The sequence below is a fragment of the Dysidea avara genome, chromosome 2 (genome assembly GCF_963678975.1).
Source record: "Dysidea avara chromosome 2, odDysAvar1.4, whole genome shotgun sequence".
In the NCBI taxonomy this organism is placed as follows: Eukaryota; Metazoa; Porifera; class Demospongiae; order Dictyoceratida; family Dysideidae; genus Dysidea; species Dysidea avara.
The window spans coordinates 19,422,549-19,441,214 of NC_089273.1; the positions used below are offsets into that span (position 1 = coordinate 19,422,549).

An 18,666-nucleotide genomic window follows, 5' to 3' on the forward strand; every position below is an offset into this window, starting at 1 on the left:
GATTGCCACCTCTGTCTGTGAACAATTTGAAAAAAATGGTGTTGTAGCTCCTACTGGTCTTCGGAAAGGTTTATTTACTGTTTGTGCACAGGATAATATAGACCACAACCCTAGCTCAACCACTGCTGTCAATGCCTTTCATGGCACTGGAATCACTCTTTTCCAATTTCCAACTAAGGCGGACCCTGGTGAAAGCAGACCTCCTGTAACAATACCACCTTCTGGACCCAAGCAGCACTTCCTACCTGATAATTATGCCATGGTCCCAGCTGTAGCTCTGACGGCAAGTGCTATTGATGTACCAATGCATCTGAACAGTAATACAGAACCGCTTCAAACCTACCTGTGTGAGGCACAATCCAAGGAGAAATGCTGGAGTGAGAATGCACTGACCCTTGTTGAGAAGGAAGAACTTACCAGTGAAGATTGTTTGGTGTGGGCTGCATATCATGCTTCACAGCAACCTCCCATAGAAGATCCTCCAGCTGTGTGTATGCTACTGCCACTTTTCTATGAAAAAGCTGCTACCCCTGCAATGGTAAAGCATGGCATGAATGTACAAAGACAGGTAATTGAGTACCTAAACCCTGGACAAATTCCAGTCACTACCTTTGATCAGCCACTATTTGCCCTGGCAAAGCTTGTACAATGGAAGTGGCCAGATACTCATGGTGAGTCAATGCATGTTGTTATGCTTGGTGGCTTGCACATAGAGATGGCCCTCTGGAGTACACTGGGAGATGTCTTGGAAGGTTCTGGCTGGACTTCAGCATTAACTGAATCAGAGGTTGCCTCATCTGGTACAGCTGACTCCTTTTTGAAGGTTTCTCATCTTGCGCGAACTAGGCATGCCCACCAAGTAACTCTCTTAACCCTCCGGAAACTTCAAAAGTTGGCCTTTTTGCAATCAGGAAGCAATCAATCTGAAGCAACTTGGAAAGATGACATGCAGAAGAGAAGTCCTACATTTATGTACTGGGACTTTATCTTGAAGTATGAAACTCTTATTTTGATCTTTGTCCGGGCTCATAGAGAGAAGAACTTTGCTTTGTATGTGGAAGTCTTGGAGAACCTGACACCTCTTTTCTTTGCACTAGATCATGTAAATTATGCAAGATGGTTGCCTGTCCACATTAGAGACATGAAGTGTTTGCCAAGTCCTATCAAAGATGAGTTTGAAAAGCAGTGCCATTGGGTTCTATCAAAGACCAATAACAGATTTTCAGCAATTCCAGTTGACCAAGCACATGAGCAAGAAAATGCCTACATAAAAGGCTCTGGCGGTTGTATTGGACTCACAGAAAATGCTGCTGCATTTAGACGATGGATGTTGTCAGGACCAGAGTTGGCAAGGTTGCAGAAACAATTTGAAGAACAGTACATGTATGGTGCTGACCCAGAACACCCAAGGAATTTCCAAAACCATGAGCAGGGTCTCTCAGCTCAGAAAACCTTTCAAAAGCAGGTTAATAGCCTCTTTCATACATTCATCAAAATGGGAAATCCTTTCCTAGATGATTTTCCAGAGCTAGTAACACTTGATAACCGTAACTGTGTAGATGATTCAGTCACAGCTGCCCTGCGTGCCTTAGAAGATACTGGTACCACACAGTATCAAGACTTTGTAAAAAAAGTTATTGAAGGTCGCTCTGTGTCTATACATCAGCCAATCAAGAAAAACTCATTTGCACTTTTCAAAAGACCTCAGCCAAAAGCTATTTCTAAGCAAGGAAAGAAGTTTAAAATGCTTCAGAATAATGTAGCACTGTTTGGCCAGTTGTACATCTCCATGCAAAGCCGTGATGGAGACTTAAAGGAGTTCTTTGCCCACGAGATTCAGTCCTTTCCCCCTGCTCTCTCAGATTTGGGAAAACTGCATTTATCAAACTCTAAGTCAGATTTGCTGAATTGCATTGGACAGTCAGGGCTATCTGATCCCCCTCAAACATATGAATGCACAGTGCTAGATGGTGCAGTTATTGTGCACTTTCTTCCCACCAATTTAGTGTGTAACTTTGAAGAGTATGCAGATCAGGTTTTTATCCCTTACTTGACTAAACAGTTACAAAACTCCATGAGAATAGACCTTGTGTGGGACACATACCTTCCAAACAGTTTAAAGGAGTCTACAAGGGAAAAGAGAGGCAAGGGTGTGCGAAGAAAGGTATCTGGTCAAACTAAACTGCCTGGCAATTGGGCAGATTTCCTACGTGACCCAAGGAACAAAAAGGAACTGTTCTCCTTCCTCACATCTAAAGTTGCTAAGTCCACTTTTCCACCCAACAAGGTTGTGTATGTGACATCTGATGAATCTGTAGTATCTGTGGGCCAAACCAACTCTGTGATTCCAGACTGCAACCATGAGGAAGCAGACACCAGAGTTGTTGTGCACATATCACATGCATTGGAGCAAGGACTTAAGACAATTGCAGTACGTACCGTGGACACTGATGTTATTGTTATTCTTGCTGGTGTATCCTTCAAACTGACAGTAACTAATCCTCTTGCTGATATCTGGGTTACCTTTGGTACAGGCAAGAATTTCAGATTATATAGTATTAATGCCATCTGTACTTACCTTGGTAAGGAAAGAGTTCAAGCACTACCAATATTTCATGCTCTAACTGGCTGCGACACTACATCTGCATTCAGAGGCAAAGGCAAGAAATCAGCATGGCAAGCTTGGCAGGCATATGAAGAAGTCACTGAGACATTTGAGTTTCTGGCTACCCACCCGTTTGAGCATTTAGATTCTGACTCGGAGCATTTCCAGAGAATTGAGAGGCTAATAGTTGTTCTACACAGTAAAACCTGCCACCTAATGTCTGTTAATGACGCAAGAGAAGAATTATTTTGTCATAAGAACAGAAAAATGGACATGATACCACCAACGCAAGATGCACTTCATCAACATGTTAAACGAGCAGTTTACCAAACTGGAATATGGACTACCAGCACTCAAGTGCAGCAGATGATTCCATCTCCAGAAGATTTTGGGTGGTCAAAGGATCCGCTGTCAGTCTTGGGTGCCAGTTTGGCTTACTATTCCAGAGGTATCTAAAGCATGCAGTGAGCTCATTAAATTTTTTGCAAAGGAGAATGCACAGCATGCAAATGTGCAAAAGCTAATCTAGTCTGCTCACCACTTTGTAATTGTAAATGCAATAAACACAGAAGCGAAAGTGAACAAACTACATGCTAACATTTATTTTTGTTATTTTGTACCATTGTGACAGTTATGTATGTATCTTAGTAACCTATTGTTACATCTATTATAGTATTCTAATGTCAGTAATTTAGTAAATTTGTTTTTTCAAACTCTAACAGTGAAAAAAAACGTTTTTCTGGCTAATAATGGCAGCCATCTTGTTATTCTCGGAGTAAACAAAAAAAATTGCAGTGGGCTCCTAGGCTAATGTTAATAAGTACATCATAAACTAGCTGTACAAAAAAATTGGTGCTTTTATCCGCCCTGTAACAATAATTCCACTAAGCCACCTGACTAGCAGTACTAGAAATTTTTCACGACATAAAATACTGTGGACAGATGCATTGTTGCATGTAACCATGAAAAGTGCCATTTTTTCTTCAAAGCACTTGAAAATGGCATTGTTCTTATGAATTCCTCTGTCATATAAACAACAAGTTTACATAATGTAGCATTTGTTTCTTAGCTAGGAAAGTCACACAATTTGTTTGGTAGCTGACAGAAGGGCTGGGAATAATTTAACAATATCAATTTGCACATTAGAATACTGTCCAATACTAGGTTGACCATTTCTTTGAAATCATCATACATTTGGTGATTCCTCTTCTGGCCTTGATATCTGCGATGTGTGATGAAATCTATGCAGTGGTCAGCTACTGCAGTGGTCAGCTACTGCAGTATAGCGTGGCCTGCCACAAACCAAACAGAGTGGCAACCACAAATATTTCAAATGAGCATTCCAATCAGACTCCCAACAGGTAAGAAACAATCTTTACATGACTACAACCCACAAAAAACATAACAGCCACCCTGTGAAACAGGTTGTGAAAGGCAGCCCAAAAAAGACTTCATTCAAGTATGGGTTGAAATCATTTGCTGTAACATACTGGTCAGACTATGCTGGTAGTGATTAGTCACAAGCAAGTATTGTATTTTTCTAATTGATTTATCTGGTACTGAAGGTATGAAGACCACACTGTAACTGAAATGGGTTACACTAGAGATACAGGGTGTATATAACAGATTTGATTGAAGCAAAAAGCTATTGCTTTGTCAGCATGTTTCATTATGTGCTCTTTGAAGATGCTCATCACTTACATCAAGAGTTCATAATATAGAGAGGGAGGGAGAGTATCCAACACTATATTACCTGATCAAAACACACTGAGTTCAAAGATTGCACAATGACTATCAGCACCAAAACTTATTAAATCACTACTGAAAGGGTGTTAATTCTATTAAAGCAAAGCACTAAGAATGCTTCCCTTTGATAAATCAACACCTATCAACGCTCTTCAGCAGGTGACGAATTTATATAGAATCATACTGAAGTATACTGAAATATTCAGGATATGATGCAATCTTTGATCACAGTGTTTTGACCAGGTAATACAGTGTTGGATACTCTCCCTCCCTCTTTATATTATGAACCCTCCCTCTTTACATTATGAACCCTCCCTCTTTATATTATGAACCCTCCCTCTTTATATTATGAACTCTTGCTTACATGTATAATTCATGGGTACTTGGCAGATGTATTAGGTTCACTGTAACTTGATATCGGTAGCAAATATGATTCTTTTTCTTGCTATGGCCATATGTACAATTTAACAGGATTAAACATTGTGGTCCAGTTCTCCATAGAAGAAAGATATTTTTGTAGAATGATGGAATTTAAACAAGATGTTTAATGGCCTAGCTTTTGGGGCTTGTTTTTACCTGCCTTTTTCCCTTTTCTTCAAACACAACAAAGTTATTATAAGAAACTATCTTATTCACTGTACACTCTTTCTATTAGCTATTCTATTGCTATACACAACATGGTACTTTGTGTGGGAGGATTGTCATGGACTGACTGTATAGTTACAGCTAACAGTAATGTATAGTAGTAATATAAGTAACTTAGGCACTATTTAGAATGTGTGATGTAATTGTTGTCACGTGCGTACAATACAATAAGATGGAGTCGTAGCGTGTTCCTCGCGGTCTGGGCTGTATCCGACTGTATCGGCAGAAGACGAAGTAATCCTTCCTAGAAGCACTCCCGAACCTTCCCTACTATCACGCCGCCCCCTACATTGCTGGTGCTGTGACAGTGCTTCATTGCTGAGACGATCCTCCATTGCTGGTGCTACGACGATTCGCTACTCAGTCCAGAGACTGTCCGCCTCAACGACACTTCCAAGTTGTAACCCCAGACGCAAACGCTGTTGTGCCGTGGCATTGGATGTTCTACTAACGGCACCCAGAGAGGCAAGCATCCGCGTAGCTAAGACAATTGTTTGCTGTTTGTGTTTTTTAGCGGACTGAATACTACGATGGAAGAACCTGCCCGTCTACGAACCTCGCGGAAAGCATACCGCGCGCACGTCACCAGAATCCTGAACAAAGTGGATGACACACTGGCCAATGACCTCGACGAACTAGCTCTGACTTATTTGAGAACTGCCATCACTCAGCTAGAGAAAAAGAAAGAGCAAATCACTGCCCTCGATCAACGAATCATTGACCTTATACAGAACCCAGATGAACTGGAAATAGCCATCTTAGATGCAGAGGAACTACAAGATCTGATTATGGAGAAAATCAATGAACTGAATCAACGGGTGGAGATGCAATCAAGACCGACTCACGTTGTCCCTGCAGTGTCATCAAGCGGCAAAGTAACCCAAGAAGCCATCCATGAGAATGTGAGTAACACAAATAACACACCTCAGTCAATTAACACCATTATCAATGACACACCTGCAGTTAGTGCAGCTAGTGATACCATTGCAACCACATCATTAACACTTGAGTCAACCATTTCTAGTACACCACCCGTGGTTACATCACTTGAATCAATCCCACATCCAATTTCAGTGACATCAGTTTCCCACCCACTTGTGAGCCATGTACATAATGCAGGACCGCCTCTACTGATACCAGCAAACATGACTCAACATGAACCATTGTCAACCTCTGCTTATAGCTCACTACCGTTACCACCCTTGTCAACCCTTAACTTTGGGAGCAGTACCTCATCCACCGCTGCAACAGTACCGGTAGTAACATCTAGAGTAAATCCAGATTTGATGGGTGTCAGGACCACAATCACTGCAGTAGATCACCGTGACCACTCTCAACAATTTGCTGCAAGTAGGCTACCCAAGTTGACCTTACCGACATTCTCTGGAAACCCCCTAGCCTGGCTTACTTTCTGGGATTCATTTCAGGCTGCCATTCACTTGAACCCCAATCTCAGTGGGGTCCAGAAGTTTAATTATCTGAAGGCTCAACTTCAAGGAGATGCAGCACGAACGATTGACGGAATACCTCTCTGTGATCAGAACTATCTTCACGCAGTCACCCTACTTCAAAACCGTTTTGGGCAAACTCACAAGTTGGTTTCTGCTCACATGCAAGCCTTGCTACAGGTGCCAAACCCAACGAACACGTTAAGTAGTTTGCGCACATTTCATGACACAATTGAGAGCCACTCCCGTGGCCTATCGTCCCTTGGGAAATCTGAACAAAGCTATGGTGACTTGTTGGTGCCAATTATTCTGGGCAAACTACCCAAGGATATCAAGCAGAACTTGGCAAGAAACTCCACAAGTACAGAGTGGAAATTTTCTCAACTCATGTTAGCCATTCTCAGGGAGATAGAAATCTTAGAAACTGGTAACGCCAACCCTCACAGTTCCCCATTTACAGCTGCGTTTATGGTGAATTCCAAGTCACCTCGAAGCACCAAACCTCAGGACAAGGGACCACCAGCTTGTGTGTTCTGCAAGGGACCTCATACAGCCAACCAGTGTACTACAACTGATCATCATAGAAGACTAGACATTGTCAAGCAGAATAACCTATGCTTTAACTGTTTAGGGAAACACAAGGTCAGCACTTGCTCATCAAAACATCGCTGCCGCAAGTGCCATCGTAAGCACCACACCAGTCTTTGCACTGAAGTGATCACTGCCAAGAAAGAGGAAAACACTGAGACAACTCCAGTCGCCAAGACAACCTCAGTCACCAAGGAAGGGTCCTTTAGTACAGTGGTCTCTCAACCAGTAACAACTTCACTTCACCTGGCTAGTAACCAGACCTGTTTACTGAAGACTGCAGTAGCCACTATTTCAACTGGAGGTGTTTGTGTGGAATCCAACATTCTCTTTGATGAGGGATCGCAACGCTCCTTCCTAGCCAAAGGACTGGCAGACTGCTTACAAGTGCAGCCACATGACACAGTGGAACTATCTCTCTCTACCTTTGGCACTGGTACCAGTCGCACGGGCAAGTTTGATGTCGCCACAATCAATCTGCATAGTATCTCCGGACATTTGATACCATTAACTGTCTTGATTGTGCCAACCATTGCAGCACCGATACACACAGTGAATCAGAAGTCAATTGCTAACCTTCCTTATCTCAATGGATTACGTCTGGCACATCCAATTTCTTCAGGGGAACAATTCTACATTACCCTGTTAATTGGAGCAGATCAGTACTGGAAGATAGTAGAGGATCATGTGATCAGAGGCAATGGTCCAACGGCTGTAGGATCCAAACTTGGTTACCTACTTTCAGGTCCACTAGACACAGCCGCTTCAGGACAGTTAGTCACCAATGCATTCTATGTGGCAACTCAACCCACTGCAACCCCTGATTTAGAACAGTTCTGGAATGTGGAGTCAGTAGGAATTTCACCCAAGGATGAGTCACCAAACAATTTTCTGGACTCTTATATCACCAATAGTGTCGAACGCTTGAATGATGGTTCTTACTGCGCCCGTTTTCCGTGGAAGGACAGTCATCCTCCCTTACCCACGAATTTCTCAACTTCTGCTCACCGCACTAGATCACTGGCTCGCAAACTGGCACTGAACCCTTCATTGTTGACCAAGTACAGTGACATCTTAACAGATCAGGAACGCCGTGGTTTCATTGAGAGAATGACAGATCCAACCAGTACCACAAGATGCCATTACATACCACACCATGCTGTACGCAAGGACTCATCCACTACTCCAGTACGTATAGTGTACGACTGCAGTTGTCACCAAACAAGGAACCAACCTAGTCTTAATGATTGTTTACTTACCGGCCAACCCAAGCTTAATGATCTCTGCTGTATCATTTTAAGATTCAGACTCCACCCTGTAGGAATTTGCACAGATATTGAGAAAGCTTTTCTACACATACAACTTCACAAAGATGATAGGGACTGGACTAGATTCCTTTGGCTAAGTGATCCACAAGATCCAGACAGTGAGTTTGTTACATATAGATTTAGAGTTGTCTTGTTTGGTGCAGTGTGTTCACCGTTCATGTTAAACGCTGTCCTACATTGTCATTTAACTCAGTACAAATCACCAACTGCAGAGAACATGCTTGATGACTTGTATGTAGACAATATTGTATCTGGATGCCCAACAGAATCAGAAGCTATCAGTTTTTACAACAAAGCTCGATCCATAATGAATGATGCTCACCTCAACCTTAGAAGTTGGGCCTCTAACAGCTCCCGACTTATGGACCAAGCAAATAGAGACAAGGTTGCGGACACCAACAATCCAGTCAATGTTTTAGGACTACAGTGGAACACCCAGACAGATACATTAGCACTCACATCCAAGTGTTCCATCCCCAGTATCAACTCACTTATCACCAAGAGAGATGTCTTGAAGGAATCATCCAAGGTGTTCGACCCCCTGGGTCTACTATCCCCAGTAACTGTTAGAGCAAAGATCTTCATGCAGTCATTATGGCAGAGAAACATAGACTGGGACGAACCACTATCAGATGAGGACCAGCAAAAATGGCTTACAATTGCAGGGAATATCCAGGAGGCTAGAAGTTTACAGATTCCAAGACGATACTTCCCAACAGTTAGGGTTTTAGAACAACCTGACAGGCTACACGTCTTTGCTGATGCCAGTCTCACTGCTTATGGAGCTGTAGCCTTCCTTTGCAGTGGCAACAGCACATCATTCGTTATGGCAAAGTCCAGAGTCGCACCCCTCAAACCACTGACCTTACCAAAACTGGAACTGATGGGTGCACTGACAGCAGCAAGGCTATGTGACTTCATTGTTCAAGCTCTACACCCTCTCAGTCTGTCTACTCACTTTTGGTCAGACAGCCAGATCACCCTTCATTGGATCAAAGGAGAGAAACATGTCAATACATTTGTCACTCATCGTGTTGTCGAAATCCTCAACCACTCAAAACCAGATCAATGGCGATACTGTCCAACACAGGACAACCCAGCGGACCTGCTCACTAGGGGCATCACTTCATCTCAACTGAAGTTGTCAACGTTGTGGAAGCATGGACCTCAATGGCTCCCATCCGAGAACAGTTGGCCCACTTGGAGCTTCTCACCGACTATCGAATTGCAGGCACTGGCTGTTACCGCAACCAGTTTTAGTCCTTCAACTACTCCACAGTATGCAGGTACTTTACATATTAACTGTATTATTGACATCTCCAATTATAGCACACTGTCCAGACTTCTGGCAGTTACTGCATACATGTATAGATTCATCTCCAATTGTAAGAAACCACAGCAGGAACGAGAAACTGGATCATTGACACCATCTGAGCAACACCACGCTTCAATAATTTGGGTGAAGCAGTGCCAAGAAGAGGTTTACTCCAGAGAACTCGTGAACCTTACCACCAATCCCGCCAAGAGACTACCACTTGTTCGCCAATTACGTTTATTTGTTGACAAAGACCACCTGCTCCGCTGTGGTGGAAGAATCCACAACGCCCCCCTAAGCGAGACAGCAAAGTTTCCGCTTCTGCTACCACCCAAACATTGGCTAACATCTCTGATCATCCATAGTATACATGTACAGTTATTTCATGCTGGAACCAATGCTACCCTAACAGCCATAAGACAGAAATTTTGGATACCAACTGCCAGACAACGTATAAAGTCACAACTACGCCGATGTGTTATTTGCCGTAAACATAGCGGAAAGCCATACCAGATACCTGACCCTCCACCACTGCCACAGATTCGCACTTGTGCTTCAGTTCCCTTCACCATCACAGGCATCGACTTTACTGGGGCACTCTATGTACGCAGTAATCACACTGAGGAGAAAGTCTACATCTGTTTGTTCACATGTGCCACGAGTCGTGCCATTCACCTAGAGATTGTTACAGATTTAACAGTGGAGACTTTCCTTCTAGCATTCAGGAGATTTGCCAGCCGCAGGTCACTCCCACAAATTCTCGTGTCAGATAATGCTTCTACCTATCTGGCAGCTGCAGATGAACTGCAACAGCTTCTACAATCAGAACGTCTCACAGAAACACTTGGGAGGAAAGGTGTACAGTGGAAGTTCATCCCAAAACGTGCCCCCTGGTATGGTGGGTGGTGGGAGCGCCTTATCGGCTTAACAAAGATGTGCTTGAAGAAGGTACTGGGGAGATCAAAGATCAGCTTAGTTGTGTTGCAGACACTAATAGTAGAAGTAGAGGCCACACTCAATGACAGACCTCTGACACACGTATCCTCAGACCTCAGTGATGCCGAGCCACTCACACCATCCCATCTTTTACATGGTCATCGCATAACACCACTTCCTCATGAAGTAGTGGAAGGGCAGGACTTGACTGATCCCACATATGGTAGTATAACTGATGTTTCCCAGAGAGCAAAACTGCAAGCCTTTCTCTTCAACCAGTTTCAGTCACGCTGGAAATTTGAATACTTGACCTCCCTCAGAGAGTATCATAGAACCACAGGAAGCAACAATCAGCAGATTAAGCAGGGAGATGTTGTCCTGATGTGGGATGAAGCTCCACGGAGCACTTGGAGATTGGCGATTGTTGAAAAACTGATGATTGGGAAAGACGGACTGGTGCGTGCTGCCTACATCAAGACATCACAAGGAAGAACAAACCGCCCCATTGCCAAGTTGATACCGTTGGAAGTCTCATCTCCAACAGTTACCGAAACTGAAGGATCTACCAATGGTTGCCAGAAGGATACAATCAACAAGCCCACAGTGAAGAACACAGCTGATAAACGACCGAGAAGGGCAGCCGCTCACAGGGGCAGAGAGAGAGTTGCGAATTGGGTGAAACAGCTTGGTGCCCCCCCGGAAGATGTCATGGACTGACTGTATAGTTACAGCTAACAGTAATGTATAGTAGTAATATAAGTAACTTAGGCACTATTTAGAATGTGTGATGTAATTGTTGTCACGTGCGTACAATACAATAAGATGGAGTCGTAGCGTGTTCCTCGCGGTCTGGGCTGTATCCGACTGTATCGGCAGAAGACGAAGTAATCCTTCCTAGAAGCACTCCCGAACCTTCCCTACTATCACGCCGCCCCCTACAAGGATCAAAGTGTCACCAAGTGCTGTATTTTCCATATTGTATTGATTAGCTGCATAACTGTACTGTCTGAGTCAAACAGCACAGTTATGTGCATGACTATTTGGACAAATACAGTACAGTTATGCAGATAATACTAGCTATTGATAAAACTAAATAATTATTTCAAGTACATCCCATGATGCTGAAGCCCGTGAGTGCAATATCCTGTACAAACAGGAGATGGCAACACAAGCTACCTGCTGAAGTATGCAACATATTGTACTCTTTGCTAGACGGCATACCGTATAGAGGGAAACTTTGGTGAATAGCAAGCTAAATCGCATTTGGCGAAATAAACTTTGGCGAATTCAAGCTCAATCTGTAGCTATGAATAGAGGTGTACCGATAATCGGATCGGCTAAAATATCGGCTATCGATATGGCAATTTTTACCAATATCGATATCGGTACAGAACAGTAGGAGGACCGATATCGCTACCGATATTTAGACAGTAGCAATAGTTTGTACATAAGCGGATTATGCATTGGTTTTCCATGTGGCTGTTTAGTGCCAGTGGCTTATTGCTCTCTCTGAAACAAACGCTACGCTACGAGAAGCCATACAAATACAAGCGATTCTAGTGTTTGTTGCTGAAAAGCTTATCACGGTCTTTACAAATGAAGCAGCTATAAGTACCTTGCAATAAAAGAAGGGTCACAGGATAACCAAGGAAACTTGCTGTACCAGCTTTCTCATAAGCCATTAGAAAGCAGAGTAATGCAGAAATATCTGTTTAAGGCTTCATGGGAGTATACATAAAAATGTTTGTGGGTGCCTAATTGTCTGGATTGCACAATAGAAACCCAAGCTGTATACCATCACAGGAAGAGTATGGCATGCACATGTTGTATAGTAGGTAAATGTACACTTTTAACTATAATGCAAATATCGGATCGGCTATCGGTTATCGGCTTCTTCTGGTGGCATCAATATCGGATATGGGTACATGCCTAAAACTCATATCGGCACACCTCTAGCTATGAAGATGCTAATCTCAGGCGCTACAAGTATTTGGCGGCTTAAACTTTGGCGAATTTGTAGCGAATCGTCAAATTTGCCAAAGTTTCCCTCTATACGGTACAATGCAAAGTTTTGTAACGGTCACTGGCATGAAATGGCCATAGACAGCCAACTTCAACTGTCATAAGATCAACTGAAAATCCAGCACGTTGAAAGTCCGAACCATAGCAATCTTTTTTTATGGTTTCTTGTAACCAAAAAGTGATGCCAAGTATTAGTGACCATGGAGAGTTCTAATAGCACCATGGAATCTGTAGAAACTAGCACAAGATCAGGTCTGATGTAGTATGAGGTGGAATAGTACTTGGGGACTAACACCTACTGTACCTGGTAACCAGGAAGATCAGATAACCAGATGGAAAATCCTTTTAAAGTTGTAAACAAAAACCTGCAAAATGGAGTCATGACACCAAGCGTATCATCCTTGATCAAGTGCAAAGGAACAACCAGTTAAACATGGTTGGTTATAAACTAAGTAAAGTGACAAAGGGTACATAAAACAGTCACTCTAATACAACAGCCATGTTCAATATTCTAATAGGACAGTCACACATTTATACCATAGTACTATACATACAACTAAACAACTATGTAAACTATTAAACATAACCCAGTGGTGTAATCCCTGCATTGGCATTGAACACAAAATAATCATTATAATATGCCATTGTAGCAATTTTCCCACAGAGCTATGTTGTAATACCATCATTCATACAATAGTTTTATTGCTTGGACCCTAACTTCATTTATTTTTTTAAATACAATAGTATGCATATATTGGCTTTCACATCACAATTTATTGGTTCACAAATGTTTTGAGCATATTATCCACATTATTGTAGCAGAGCAATACTATCAGATATCATAAACAAAGTACAGACTAGTTATCAACGGATGAACACCTATCAGATATGGTACATGTTAAGTTTAGTGCAGCTTTAAGTAAACAGTGCAGATATACTACAGATTAAGCTGCCAAAAATTATACTGTTAAGTGACAGAGAACTACCATATAGTATCTGCGGCCCTCAGACTTGGGCATACAGTGGAACCTCTCTATTCTGGGACCCAGAATTTTTGGCCACCTTTTGCTGTAATATAGAGGTTTTCCTCTTTCAGAGGTAAAAATGTATTAACCATGCAGGTGAGTTGGGACCAAAATTTTTGTCCTTATTTGTCAGATCATTTCCAAAACATAATTTCAGGCACCAGGGCAGGCAGCCATTTTATATTATTGTTCAGTACTATTGATGTTCAGTGTTCTGATATTACAAAACTTATAATAAGAACATAGATCCGTACAGTGGAACCTCAGTTATCCAGACCTCACTTATCCGGAATCTCGGTTAACCAAACTACGGAAATGACTACTCTATTGGAGTAGTGACTGTTCTATTAAGGTAGTTGATAATACTAAAATTTTTTCAATGTTCTCTATGCTATTTTAAGGTTATTTTCAGAGATATGGACTTATGTACCACCCCTGGTCCCAAGGGGTTCAGATAACTGAAGTTCCACTGCATATGGTTTTGTGGGAGAACCAATGATAAGCAAGTAAACAGTCACCTGGTTTGTTGGTGATTATTCCCATGTAGAAGCTTTTAAAGGTGCTACAAATACCAAATTTGTGATGAAATATGCAAAACAAAGAATGAACTGGTAATGGACTCGCTAACGGATTGGAAGAAACTTGCCTCAGGCATCTATTCAGGGGTAGATGTAACCAGTGAGGACAGAACCTCACTACTTTTTGGCTACAATCTAACTCAAAACCAAAAGAAGTGAACATGCAGTACCTGGCATTAGAAACAACACTTTTCAAACCTGTCTTTCACCCAGAACAGCTACATGTCTAATTAAGTGCCGCTAAAAATAATTACCATTATATTATCTTTTCTTTCTTTCTTTGTAACTACTTTGAAAACATTCCTTGAAATTTATCTCACAAGTCATAATAATAATAAACTCAAAGGTAAGATTAAACAGTATTATGGAGGTGATTTTTGGTCGATGTCCAGTTTTATCCCCTGAATACTTGTCAGGTAGCTAGTTAGCACCTTGCACACAGTATTACAGCCCAAAACTTCCTCCAAATAGCATTTAAATTTTTTCTGGGAGAACAATAAGCCTCCAGACTCCCCATAGACTAGCTACATACCTTTGGACTGAGCCTTACCCCTTTCACTTTTAATCTGATGCCCTTGCATCTATTTATCACAGATAGCTGGTTGGAAAGAATATCAACTCTGACAACGACAGTGAGTAAACCTCTGAACACCATCTCACAGTTTCCTCAAGCCGATATTTAATATAAGCTCTGCACTTACAACTGGTGTTAAATCTCAACTAAAAGCACAAGATACAATCTTCAAGTCTTGTTGAAGAGATGTTGTTACTTGGATTTGTAATTGCTACAATTAGTTCCTGATTTTACAGGTGACAAGTAGTATATATAGTGCTGTGAACATCATAAACATAAATTCTGTTGTAGCAGTCAGCCATTGAACTACAAGGTGGGTACAATGACAAGTTCAGAAAATGTTTGTCATATAAGCCAGTCTGTTTATTATATAAGCCAGTCTGTTTGCAAGTCTGTTATACAACCCATTCAACGTTTAGTCACACATCCTGAAATGTGCCCCCAACAAGACAGTAGCTTGTAACTAAAACAAAATTGAACATAATCTGATAAGAAATATACTTGCAGCTACCTACACTGTAACATGGAGTGTATACACTGAAGGCTACAAGATGCTAACACTTTAAGCACTCTAGGGAAAACAGGATAAACAGGTGCTTCTCATCAGTACAAATATGGTATACACATGTACACTAGCATATGCAGCAATGTTGTTCACACCTATACAATCAGCAATAGTCTGTAATACTTCATGATAAGACTACTTGAGAAGTACTATATAGCTAACCACCTAATGGCAATAGATAATTCAATTTGTGCTTGCTCTATATGTAGTGCATATATTTATCATATACAAAAAAAAAAAGTTAACTATAAGTCTGCAACAAAGACACCAAGGTTAGGGGTGTGGAAAGGTATCTTATAATCACCCAAGCATTCTTTTAAAGCAACATTTAACACTTAAAGCTGGTTATTTGTTCACAAGCAAGCCGGCCTCTGGGTTGAACAATGTGGAGGAAGCCGGAATATAAAAGAACGTTCAATATAAAACTGATATTCCGTGAGATAATCTTCAGTCTCTCTCTATTGATGCACCTGGGGTACTTACCATGGTAACCCCTCAGTTTGCATGCGACTCGCTTTTACCACACAAAATCAAAATTGTAACAAGACATAAATCGCATCATAGATAGCACAGTTACCCCTGAACGGACTATCTAGGATCACGTCTTACAGTTCTATGACTCCAGCGCAGCTACCGCCAGAATTCGCACCTCAGTTCCGACAGTCAGCACCTTTCACGGCTGCAATGATAGTTAACTGTTCCTTCTTGATAATCATCCAAAGTAGTTGTAAGTAGGCTGTATGTAGAGCGCGGAATACAGGAATACAGGCTAAGTTACCCTCGAAAGTTACCCTAAAGTCAGCCAATATCAAATCTCTGATGACATCATAATTATTGTTATGCGTCGCGTGACCTCGAGCTCTGGATTACACGTAATGTATACAAGTACAAGTGCTCGTCAAGTGGGACTGTACACGTGTGTGACCAGTGGAGGACATGAAGGAGATGGAATATGAGAGTATAGTTACAGTGAAACCTGTTTAATATTCAGGACACTTCACTTCACTTCAGTAAAAAATGAGGACTATAGGACACCTCAGTATGGACAGGCACTTGGTATGGTCGGCCCAAAGTATCCCTTAGCATGTCTAAACTGACTATAAAGTCAGGACACTGGTTGGTCCCAAGGTGTCCTTAATATAATCCATTGAATGCTTGCCTCATTGTCCTGCCCAGAGCCTACGGTCCTTCCTAGTGCAAACACTAGCTAGTACTATACTGGTGCGTGCATGTTGGGATTGTATATTTGTGTATAATTAAACCATCTGTGAAAGAGCACTTTATATTAAGGTACATGTACCCCTGATTTTAGGACCCTATAGACATTTTCAGTTTACATCAGTTGAGTAATGACCCGCAGAGCGTTGATCTCTTTAAAAGTACTCGTGATTAGTGTCATCAGTATACAAAATGAAAGGGTTATACAAAACACACAAGCCTGCAAGTGTACTCCCAACAAATAAGAACAGAACAAATTTTTAAAACACACAATATCAAAATGGAGAAGGGCTGAGCAGTAGTGCTCTGCGATATACCGATAATGCTGTTTATTGTGATAAATTATCATAACCGGTTATCATGCTGTGACATCCTTTGATAACTGATATGTCATAATACCAGTATATTGATAAATACGATTGCTTTTAACACAGCTAGCCTTTGGTGTTTAATCACCCGGTGGTTTAGCAGACACGCCCTAAACAAACTCTTGAGGTTGTCACATTACAACACATGCCTACTTGTACTGAACTATATATTTTGGTTTTTGGGATGCATACCACTTCATACTACGCCCAAGAAATGATGCAATAATTACAATAACAAGTTAACTATATATCGATATACTGCAATATTTTCCTTTTACTAATACTGTGTATTCAAATTTCAATACCGCCAAGCACTTCTTAATCTGCAGGAATGGGCAGTTGTTAAATAATGAAAAACACTATGGTGTGGTCACATGACTGGTATATAGTGTTAATGAAAATGCATATTTAGTTTATTTAGGTGATGTAGACTATCATGTAGCAAATTGAGAAATACTTTAAGTGTGGCTTGTTTGAAACTCTCACTTAAAAAGGCCAATCTAAAGAGATTCCACCTGCTGTTGGAAGCCCAACAGCGATATTTCCTCTACATCTGCCAATCAATTGTGAACCTTTCTGCAGAGGCGGCTAAGTGCAGTCATTGCCTATACCACCTTTGCTACATATGATGTCCTCTTGTTGGCTAGGTTCAAAGTTTAAAGTTTCAGTCCAGTTGTGGGTCAAAGTGTATCAATGATCTAATCAAAGGTGAAGCATTTCTTAATTTATTTAGCTAGCTACACCTAGTTCTAGCATTACAATTCAGCATTGAAACCGGGTCGCTACTTGCTGACTTGGCCAGATGACCCGCTGATCCGCTGATCCGCTTGTGGCTGCACCAGACTACTGATCTGGGTAGTAGTCTAAAAACCAGAATTAATTAAAACCCACTGATTTGGGTGTGGTTCACAAAAGAAGTTGGCTTGCTCATAGATATTAGCTATATTCTATGTACCCGTGATTGGCATCTGCCTATACGCACCTTTGATGTTTGTTGTACTGTCAGCTTTGCCTCATTAACATGTCATTCCCACCCCTCTCCTGAGTACAGTATGTATGGTAAGGGATTTATTTATTGATCATTACTGAGCAGACAGCACTGCCACAGCTGATGTGCTCGGGGAAAAGAGTAACTAGTACAATTACAGGATATTAATTATGCAGTTACAATGAGTGTTATACAGTCTGCTGAAAAGAGTCAATCTTGATTATTTCAATTACTACGGTAGACTGTTCCAATCCTTTATTGTTCTAGAATAAAAATTTCATTAGTGTGATTAAGTGGATGAGTTTGAGTAAAATAAATTGTCTTGAGTGATATAGTCTAGTAGATCTTTCCATTGGAATAAACTGGGGAGGGATGATGTAGTGTAGTGTCAAACTCTCTTGTGTAGAAGAAGAAGGCACCTTTCAAATTGGTTCCGATACCCTATACCCTAATATATACTCTAATAGAACAGTCACCGCATCCTTATAGTTATATCTATAGATTTGAACAACTTTCATCTCCACCGAGACAGTATCACAGAAATGTTAAATGAACTAAACTCTTCAAGAACATAGAAAGCAAGCACACCTCATCCTACTGTGCAAGATAGTCAATCACTTATTTATACTTATCCCAAATCGCTGTCTGCCATCATTAAATTGAACTGCTTCCCGAGCTCATCATGATCAGAAAGTTATTCATATAAAATCTTCAGTA

The 18,666-nt window shown here is 41.4% G+C and overlaps 1 protein-coding gene across 1 annotated transcript; it reads left to right on the forward strand.

The window, feature by feature from the left end:
• The first annotated feature begins 5,526 nt into the window (after window positions 1-5,526).
• LOC136247903 (uncharacterized) lies at window positions 5,527-11,328 on the forward strand. Its single transcript, XM_066039723.1, has one exon. The coding sequence runs from the start codon at window positions 5,527-5,529 to the stop codon at window positions 11,326-11,328; it is 5,802 nt and encodes a 1,933-aa protein (XP_065895795.1).
• The last annotated feature ends 7,338 nt before the right edge of the window (window positions 11,329-18,666 follow it).